At 57.2% G+C, this 10,000-nt stretch overlaps 2 protein-coding genes across 2 annotated transcripts in view; both read right to left on the minus strand.

Moving 5' to 3' along the window:
- Nucleotides 1–115: 115 nt before the first annotated feature.
- PTSG_00718 (sperm protamine P1) lies at nt 116–1,315 on the minus strand (the record flags this gene model as incomplete). Its single annotated transcript, XM_004998128.1, has 3 exons — nt 116–319; nt 508–912; nt 1,160–1,315. 3 exons carry the CDS (start codon nt 1,313–1,315, stop codon nt 116–118), a joined length of 765 nt encoding a protein of 254 aa, XP_004998185.1.
- Nucleotides 1,316–1,473: 158 nt separating this feature from the next.
- The window catches only part of PTSG_00719 (uncharacterized protein), a 9,051-nt gene continuing 524 nt past the window's right edge, over nt 1,474–10,000 (minus strand). The window contains exons 2-13 of the mRNA XM_004998129.1: nt 9,927–10,000; nt 5,404–9,744; nt 4,644–4,709; nt 4,294–4,420; nt 4,061–4,128; nt 3,725–3,928; nt 3,217–3,334; nt 2,975–3,056; nt 2,758–2,812; nt 2,483–2,592; nt 1,998–2,227; nt 1,474–1,809 (exon numbers count right to left, since the gene is read on the minus strand). The exon at nt 9,927–10,000 is cut by the window's right edge and continues 38 nt beyond it. Coding sequence (XP_004998186.1) covers nt 1,580–1,809; nt 1,998–2,227; nt 2,483–2,592; nt 2,758–2,812; nt 2,975–3,056; nt 3,217–3,334; nt 3,725–3,928; nt 4,061–4,128; nt 4,294–4,420; nt 4,644–4,709; nt 5,404–9,744; nt 9,927–10,000 — 5,705 coding nt within the window. The 3' untranslated portion in view covers nt 1,474–1,579. The remainder of the gene's footprint in view (nt 1,810–1,997; nt 2,228–2,482; nt 2,593–2,757; nt 2,813–2,974; nt 3,057–3,216; nt 3,335–3,724; nt 3,929–4,060; nt 4,129–4,293; nt 4,421–4,643; nt 4,710–5,403; nt 9,745–9,926) is intronic.

A 10,000-nucleotide genomic window follows, 5' to 3' on the forward strand; every position in this document is an offset into this window, starting at 1 on the left:
ACACACACACACACACGACACACACACACACACACACACACACACACACACACACACACACACACACACGTACACACACACACACACACACACGCAAAATGGCAACACTTTTGGCTTAAAGCAGCAGCAGAACAGCCGCAGCCGCCGTGGCGATGGCCCCAACAAGGGGACGGGAAATGGAGATGGACGACGTGAGTGGAATGGTGGTGTCACACGTGCAGCCAAGAAAGAACCGAGAGCCTTCAATGCTGAACGGGCACTGGCCCACTTCAACCTCGTACTCGCCGATCCCTTGAATGCACTGTGCATCGTTGTACGCCTGTGTTTGTGTCCATGCAAGTGTGTGGAGTTGTATGTGTGTGTGAGAGAGAGAAGGAGAGAAGAAACACGGAGCTCAGAAAACACGGAGCTCAGACAACATGGTTTGAGAGGTGTGTGAAGGAAGTGTTTCGTGGCTCCGCAGATCATCTGCAATTAAGAGCACCCTCCTGACACTCGATGACACACCTGAAAGCGAACTGGAGCACCAACAGCGCAGCCACTCACGGGCATTGTCACACGCCAGTAGTAGCCATTGGCCTCGCTGTAGATGCAGGTGCCATCCGGAACAATGTCGCCAGTGGCAGTCACGTTGCTGCTCCAACAGAAGCCGTCGTAGTATGTCAGGCGCAGCATGCTCGGACCGTAGCTGGCAGAGCACCCGGCACGCGTGATATAGCGTACATCCACCGCGTACGTGCTGTCAAGCACGCACTGGTCGTTGGTGATGTTCACGTTGGCGTACCGCGTCGACATGTCGCACGTCGCGGACGCAAACGCTTGCAGGTTCACATCGTTGTTGGGTGACAACGTCGTGAACTGCAGCGACACGGAGCCCGTTGGAACGCAAGAGCCTTCCTCGAGTACATGCAACTGTGACCACGAACATGACGATAATTATCGTGTTAGGCATAAGACACTGGTGACTTGGTGAGGGACAGAGCGGGGAAGGAGACAACCATGCCAGCGTGTCACTAAGGGAAAGAGAGGGAGAGAGAGGTGTGTGTGTGTGTGTGTGTGTGTGTGTGTGTGAAGGAGATATACAGACAGACAGACAGACAGACAGACAGACACACACACGCACACGGACACACACACACACACAGACACACGCACGCACGCGTTTCTGGGTGCCGCAGGTCGTGTTGGTGGACTCATAGAGTCGGTACTCGATCGTGCGGTCGTTCACGGCCGCCTGCACAAGACACGGCACAGGAAGCACGGTAAGCAGGGCCAGCACCACAACAAGCAGGATCGGAAGCATCGCTCTCCTCATTGTGTTGTGGAGTGGTCATCAATAAAATCGACACACGCCTCGTCACGCATACAATGACGTCATGTGGTTCGCATTGCAACAATGATTCTGTTTACGTCTGGTCTTTTTGATTCACATCACAATCACCACTGACACACACACAGACACACACAGACACACACAGACACACACAGACACACACAGACACACACACACATACACACATACACACACACACACACAAACGATTTCAGGACATGTATGTACAGCTCGACAGCACTCAGGCTAGAACTGGCCCCTGTACATGTGAAAGCGCTTGTAGTCGTCGTAAAGGCGCTTGAAGAGCGGTCGCGCCTCCGGTGGCGTCGCCGCGTGCACCAGATCGCGGTCATATGACGTGCACATGTCCACCAACGGATACATGCCCGTGAAGAACGCCGTGCGCGTGCTGGATGGCAGCATCAGATTGCTCAGCGGGACCAAGCACGCAGACAGCAGATACGGTGCGAACTTGCCTGGAATCGAGAGCGCAGGAGGGGCGGGGGCGGGGTGAGACATGTGTGTGTGGTGGGGGGGGGGAATGAAAGGGGTTGCTAAAGCTTGGACAGAAGCATGTGCACGGAGTTCCTTTTCACCACAGAATACACGCACTTTGCACACACACACACACACACACATTGCAAACACACACACGCACACACACCGAGAGTTGCTTTGGAGGTGGCAAGGTCCTCAAAGGAACGGGCGAGCTTGCCGGCCGTCTGCGTGGCGCGCGTCACCAGCGACTGTCGCACACGTGTGAGAAACGTCGTGTCGTCTGCAGCTTGCGCCTCGTCAACGTCAACCCACTTGTATTCGTTGTTGAGCTGCCGCAGCACGCCCACGTGTGCGTCCACCGTCACCTGCGAAATGCACGACGACCAGTACAGGAAACTGCATGCACAGACGCCAACAAACACAAAAACTGGTGAGCCAGGGAGATGGGAGATGGGTACACATGGTGGAAGGGTGGTCGCGGACGGGGAAGCATAAACAAAAGCAGCGACACATCGCACACACAGTCCAACATGCACATGCTCATCACCTCCACAGCAACCCCCACATGGCACTCAAGCACAACACACCACACACACACACACACCACACACACACACACACACACGCACACACACACGCAGCAGTGCTGACCTTGCGCATGTTCTGGCGACAATGCCAACAAAGGACGGCATCTGCGTGGACACAACGCGGCGCTGGCGCGTCAGCAGCTCAAACACGACGGGGTCCAACGTCTCCACGAGCTGTGTACGTGTGTGCGCGTGAAGGTGTGTGTGAATGTGTGTGGATGTGTGTGGACGTGGGTGGAAAATGGGTGTGGTTGACAGTGTGAGCGACGGCGAAGAGAGTTCAACCTTGGTGGCTGAAAAGGTTTCACGAAACGCGTGCAATGTAGTTGTTGTTCTGACCTGCATCCCTGACGCAAAGAGGGTGGGCAGATTGTATGCCCAGGCCGCCTGATGTCTGTTTGGTAGCAAGCGCGACCGTAACGATGATCAATGTGAGCAAGGCAACTGCAAGCGAAGCGAGTCAAGTCTGCTTTCAAGGAGGCGGTTCCAAGCTACTTTCAGTAACAAATGACGCAAACACAGACACAGGCACAGACACAGACACAGACACACACACCTGTCTGGGCCTGATGGTAGGGAGACCATGGCAATGGCAGGCAAGATGGCGTTGGCGAGTGTGTCGGACAGCTTGCGGTGATCTGTAAGGGAGAACAGTGCAGCCGGTGGCACAAACATGGTGAGGATTGCAGAAACAACACACCGACACACCGACACACACACACACACACACACACACCGACACACACACACACACACACACACACACACACACACACACACACACACACACACACACACCAGATCGCAGGAGGGCGACGACGGTGCGGTAGCATGCGCAAATCACATCCGTGTGAAGCACATGACGCTCGAGCGTGTCCTCAGGCGTCGTACACACAAACAACTCTTGGGACGAAGCCTGGCGATGTGTGTGTGGGGGGGGATGTGGTGATTCATAAGGTCATGTCACATGGCAGTCAGTTGGGTACGGGTTTTCAAGCTCAACAAGTCGCGGCATGATGGCAGCAAAACAGAGACAGACAGACAGACCACACAGACACACGTTATCTCACTCTCTCACACAACAACAACAACAACAACACACACACACAACAACAACAACAACAACAACAACAACAACAACACACACACACAACAACAACAACAACAACAACAACAACAACAACAACAACAACAACTTAAACAACAACAACAACAACTTAAACAACAACAACTTAAACAACAACAACTTAAACAACAACAACAACGACGACGACGATATACACCAATCCCAAACGTGAGTGAATACCTCGACGATGCGCAGAAGATGGCGGAATGTGTGGCCGTGCGCGCGTCGCATCAGACGCAGGGCAGCCGCATTGTTGTTCGTGCACGTGATGAGTGTGCGGTACTGGTGGATGGCGAGCGCACACTCGTGCAGCTGTGATGTGTCGTCAACAGCGGTGGCAGCAGCACCAAGCACCGAAGCCACGAAATCAAGCACGCTCGGCAGCTGTATGTGTGTGTGTGTTATGTGAGGATGAGGGCAACGAGCATGCATTCAAGCGCATTTGCACACCAATGGCTCTTCAAGCGTATTCGTTCAGGTCAGACAATCGCAAGAATTGGCAACATGAGCACACACCTGCTGCTCGGAAAACCGAGGCGTGATCTCCGTGATGCAGGAGAGGGCTGCGTCGGACACGCTCTTGTCTGTGTAGCGGTGAGCGCATCGTGTGAGACGAAGCACTTGCGACTTGAGATTGTGACGGCATCAACACATGGTCGTTCGTAAGCACACACAACTCAGGCACACACAGACACACAGACACACGGACAAACAGTCACACAGACGCACACACACACACACACACATACCGTGACGGTGGCGGGCCTGGAGGGCCACGCGAACAACAGCGGCATACATGCGCTCAAATGACGACAGCGGGAGGTGGGGTAACCCACGCCTAGCGCTCGCCAACGACCCTAGTGCGTCCTCCGTCAGCTACACCGCGGTGTCGTTGGGGTGGGGAGTTTCGTGTGTGCGTGAGCGTGAGTGCGTATGTGTGGGTGAGCGTATGTACGTGTGCATGTGTGTGCATGAAACATGAGCGAGTGAGTGTTAGTTCGTTTGTGGAGGGGTGGTTGTGCGTCACTGCGTGGGCGTGAATGTGCCCGCAAGCGAAAAGTGCACCCGTGGCTTCACACACGTGGCTTTGCACACGCACCTGCGACAGCACGGGTGACCTGCTCTCTTCATCTGTGAAGAGATACAGCTTGAACGCTTGGAATGCCTACGCAGCGCAACGAAGAGGGACACAAGAACGCATGCGTGAGCGGAGAACAAGCAGGCCGATTCACCACATATGGATGGGCACAGATGGTCGACCGACTACATCGCAATCGCAATCGCAATCGCACACACACACACACATAAATTCGCACACACACTCACTCACTCGCACACAACAACAACAACAACTTAAACAACAACTTAAACAACAACAACAACAACAACAACAACAGCAACTTAAACAACAACAGCAACTTAAACAACAACAACAACAACAACAACAACAACAACAACAACAGCAACTTAAACAACAACAGCAACTTAAACAACAACAACAACAACAACAACAACAACAACAACAACAACTTAAACAACAACAACAACTTAAACAACAACTTAAACAACAACAACTTAAACAACAACAACAACAACAACAACAACAACAACAACAACAACAACAACAACAACAACAACAACAACAGCAACAACAGCAACTTAAACAACAACAACAACAACAGCAACTTAAACAACAACAACAACAACAACAACAACAACAACAACAACAACAACAACAACAACAACAGCAGCAGCAACAACAACAACAACAACAACAACAACAACAACAACAACAACAACAACAACAACAACAACAACAACAACAACAACAGCAGCAACTTAAACAACAACAACAACACCTGCGTAAAGATGGCGATGCAGACGTCCTTGCCGGCAGCGCGTGGTGCGTGTGCAGCGTCGAGCAGCGGCACAACAGCAGAGAGGGCGCGCAGCACGGTGTCGACAACAAGAACAACACCCGCGTGGTTGTCTGGCGAGTCAACACCAACAGCTGCTGCCAGCTGAGCCATGGCTGGCGTGGCCGCGAGCAGGTGAGTACACAGCGTGGTGCACTGGCTGTCCGTCAGCGTCACAATCGCGTCCTTCACCAACGCGGGGAAGCGCTCGATGAGGGACAGGGTGAACACGCCCTGCAGCGGCGTCTCGCTGCTCACAGCTGCATGCGCAGCCTGCATGAGTGGGATTAGAAGATTTGCACCATCAACACTCGCTGCGGCGGCACTTGCTGATGGTTCATCTTTGGCTGACGATGAGCCCTTACTCTTTCTTCGCGTGCTCTTGCCAGACTTGCCACTGGATGCAGTTGCACCACCATCAGTACCAGCACCACCAGCACCACCACTACTGCCGGGCGCTGCGGCCAGAGATGCTGCGGGTGCGGTCATGTGCACGCGTGCAAGCAGCTCATTGCCAATGAACGACGCCAGCAGGTCCATGCACACGGTAAGCGCACTGTCGCTGTCTGCGAGCGCTGCCAGCGCGTCCCCGCCTTCGCCCTCATCACCACTCGCCATGGTCGCCGTGCACAAATCCACCGTGTGCAGCACAAGTGCGTGCGTCTCGCCCACCATCGCCAGCAGCGCCTGCCCTTGTTCCGCCACGACCCCACAACTAACGCCAGCAGTAGGAATAGCAGCAGCAGTTGAATCGGCAGCGGTTGCAGTGCCGACCGTGTCACCGTTGCTGTCTTGGCCAGCGGGAGAAGCGGTGAGATTGCTGCCGCCAAGTTTGAATGCCAGTCCGCGGATCATCTGGCCCACGGCCTGCAGCAGCGTGCACGCGGTAACGGTGATGTGTGCGCACTGCTCGGCATACTCTGGCACGGCAGCAAGTGCCAGGCACTGGCCAATGAGCGGCAGCGTCGCCTGCAGCAGCACGGGTGTGCACAGGTGGCGGCTGTGCAGCCACGGCAGCCGCTGTAGCGCCTGGCACAGCTCCAGCAGTGACGTGGAGCCCGCGTGCTCGATGCCATCGCCAAAGCACACAGCGGGCACGGCTGTATCTGTGGCGATGGCCGAACCTGCAGCTGTGGTTGTAGTCGTGGCAGTGTCGGCATGGCCTGCGGAGGCATCGTCATTCCAGCCAATCACAGCGGCCATGTTTGGGTCGTCGTGGTCAACGTTGGCTCCGAGCGCCGCAGTAATGCATCGCAGCAGGCGGCCCGCGATGGCCGGGTGCGCATCTGCCGTGTTGACAAACGCCGGCGAGGAGAGCAGCGCCAACACGCCGTCGGCAGCAGCCACGTCCCGCCACAGCGCATCCACGATCGTCTGGCAGAAGCGCAGCTGCGCTGCGGTCAGTGTTGAGGTGGCTGCTGCTGCTGATGCTGATGCTGTTGCTGGTGTTGTCGGTGCTGGTGGTGGTGTTGCGTCAGTGGCAGTGGTCGCCACCGCATCAGCATCAGTTGTGACTGCATAGCTGTCGCTGGGGCGGCCCATCCACTCCCAGATGAGCGGGAAGAGGGCAACAACATCCAGCCATTTGGACGGGTGGTTGAAGGCGAGCAGCGTGTGGATGAGGTGCTTGTTCGTCTGATGCACGCGCACACGCAGGGCCTCCCCGCTGCCGCCGTGCGCTGCTTCACCGTCGTTGGTTGCTTCTTGACCCGCACCAGTGCCCACCACGTCGTCGCCCAATTGCATGGCGTTGGTGTCCTCCTCCGTCCTCTTCTTTCCCTTCTGCGCGCTTCCACCATTGCCGCGCGCGTGCTTGCCCTTCCTGCTGCGCTGCGGCACGAGATCTGGCGCGTGCTGGAGGTTTGGCAGCGTGGACTGGCGGATGAGAAACGCCGTCATGCCCAGCAGCGTGCGCGTTGCCAGCTCGTTGTGCTGCAGGCTGTCGTATGTTGCGTGCAGGCTGTCCACGCTGGGGAGGGCGGCCAGCAGCTCTGTGACACGGGCGACGAGCGGGGCCGTGCGGCGGCTTGTCTTGCCCGTTGACCAGAGCAGCTGCTTGTGCTTTGGTTCCGCGGGCGATGGCGCTGATGATGATGACGATGATGGGTGGTCACCGTCACCGGCAGGTGCGCTGTGGGAGATGGTGGGCAGGCAGTCCATGCCGCGGAGGAGCACAATGCACAGGTCGGTGATGTACAAGGTGAGGCGCACCTGCACCATGAGCAGCAGGCCCGACGCCGGGTGTGACGGCGGCAGGTCCTGCAAGTGCTGCATGCAGTGTTGGTGCACGGCCTCCATGCCCGCGCACAGGCCCGCGGTCGCCCTCATCTCAACGACGCTGCTGGTGAGCAGGCCAGACATCATGGCCAGCCACAGCGTTGTTGCGCACACCACATGCGCACCCCACACTGCACCCGGCTGCATGTCACCGCTGCCATCACCCGCTTCCCCAGCGCTGTCTGTCTTTTTTCCCTTTGCCTTCTTCTTTGGCGTCTTCTTGCCCTTGCTGTGCCCGTTCTCGTCAGCGTGGTCACGCTCGCGTGCTGTGCGAATATGCTCCCACGCGGGCTCAAACGCTACAGCCACGGTCGTGAGGATGTGTGTGCTCTGCCCGGCTGGCAGCATGTTGGTTGCGGCTGCCCACGCCTGCGCCAGTTCGCGCAGGAACAGGGAAGACACAGCCCGGGCGTCGTGCCAGCCCGCACCCTCCATCGTGGCGGTGAGGGTGTGCGTGCTGCGTGCGTGCGAGACGAGGTGCACGCATGCTGTTGCGAGCGCCTTGGCGGGAGCGTCCAGCTGTCGCAGCTTTGCGTAGAGGGAGAGGATGTAGCGCGTGAACGCGAGCACGGCGCTTGCGGCGGGATCAGAGGCTGGGGACAGCAGCCACGTGCGCGGCAGCAGCTGCAGCCAGATGGCCTCAAGGTGCTCCTCCACAAACAGGTAGCAGCAGCTTGCCATGTCGTGCAGGCACTTGGCCGTGGCCTCCACGCCAGGAGCCGTGTGTTGGATGCTGGCGGGGATGCTGCCGGCGGTGCTGCCATGTGAGGTCGTGGTAGCTGCTGCTGTAGGCGCCTGTGTTAGTTGCTGTGGTGCATGAAGCGCGGTGACGAGGGACTTTGCGACGCTGGCAGCCCACTTGGTCACCACGCGGTCGTGCACGGCATCAAACGTCTCCATGTACACGCGGTGCTCGGCAAACACCCGAAACAGCGCACCGATGGTGGCGGCGGTGGCTGCAGCGGAGCGCGTCTGCGCGGCCATGAGGATGGCCACAAACTCACGCATCACGTTGTAGGCCATCACCTCCTCCACCGTCCCGCGCGGGTTCTTGTTGATCTTCTGCTGCGTTGCCCCGGTGGCGCTGGTGGATGCCATACCACCGCTGTTCGTGCTTGCCGGGGTCGACGTTGGCTTGGCAGTGCTGCTGGTATCGTCGCCATCACTCAGCGGCGCAATGATGCTGCGCACACGGCGGGCAATCACCGTCATGAGCGTGACCATGCCGTGCAGGGCTGCGCCGGCCATCACATCTCCCTCTGCTTCTGATGTTGCCAGCAGCTGCCGAAGCGTGTCGAAGAGCGCACGTGGGTACGTGTCGGCGCGCTGGCCAAGCTTTGGCCGCTTGGTGTGCGGTGTCCCCGACGTCGACGCAGCGTTCTTATTCGCAGACGAGGACGAGGAAGATGTCAAAGTACCAGCATCAGTGGCGGCGGAGCCTGTGTTGTTGTTGCTGTTGGTGTTGTTGCTGCTGTTGTTGTTGTTGGTGGTGGTGGTGGCGGTTGTGGCGGTGGTGCCCCCACCTTTGCCGAGGTCAAATGGAAACGGGTCTTCGCATGCTTGTGCGAAGAATGGGATGTGTTCACTGGAGAAGAGGTTGAGAGACAGCACCTCCTCGACTGGGGCGCGCACGTGCTCAAACTGCTGGTGCAGCAGCAGGAGGGTGGGCAGCCACTTCTGGCACAGCATGGTGAAGTTTTTGCGCGCGTTCATGTGCTGCTTGTGCTGGCCCGCGTACACGGACAAGCAAGGGGAGACAATGTGCTCCACTGTCAGGGCAAGCGTATGTCCAATGTCGCGGGCTTGCTGTAGTTGCTGGTGCTGTTGCTGGCAGAGCATGGCGCACGTCTGCAAGAAGACGCCCAGGCACTTGTTGAGGTCCTCTGGCCTGGGCTCTTGAAGCTGTGTGATTTGGGTGAAGCAGCTCCCCACAAGCGCAAGCCACGTCTCCACATCCGCCACTGCCATGTCCTCAGCCGTCAACCGCTTGCCCACCGTGGTGATGACCTTGAGAGAGAGAGAGAGAGAAGGGGGGGTGGTGTGTGTTTTTGTGTTTTTGTGTGTGAGAGTGAGAGTGTGAGTATGAGTGAGTGTGTGTGTGTGAGTGTGGGTGAGTGTGTGTGTGTGTGTGTGTGTGTGCAGCACGTTGATCCTTTGCAAGCAACACATTCTGCGTGATGGCGCTGTACCTGCAGAAACTGGCGTGGAATGATGAGCGTGGCTGTGTCGGGGTTGGCTTGGACCAAGAGATCCTGGATCAGCT

The sequence above is a fragment of the Salpingoeca rosetta genome, assembly GCF_000188695.1.
Source record: "Salpingoeca rosetta unplaced genomic scaffold supercont1.2, whole genome shotgun sequence".
Classification (NCBI taxonomy): Eukaryota; class Choanoflagellata; order Craspedida; family Salpingoecidae; genus Salpingoeca; species Salpingoeca rosetta.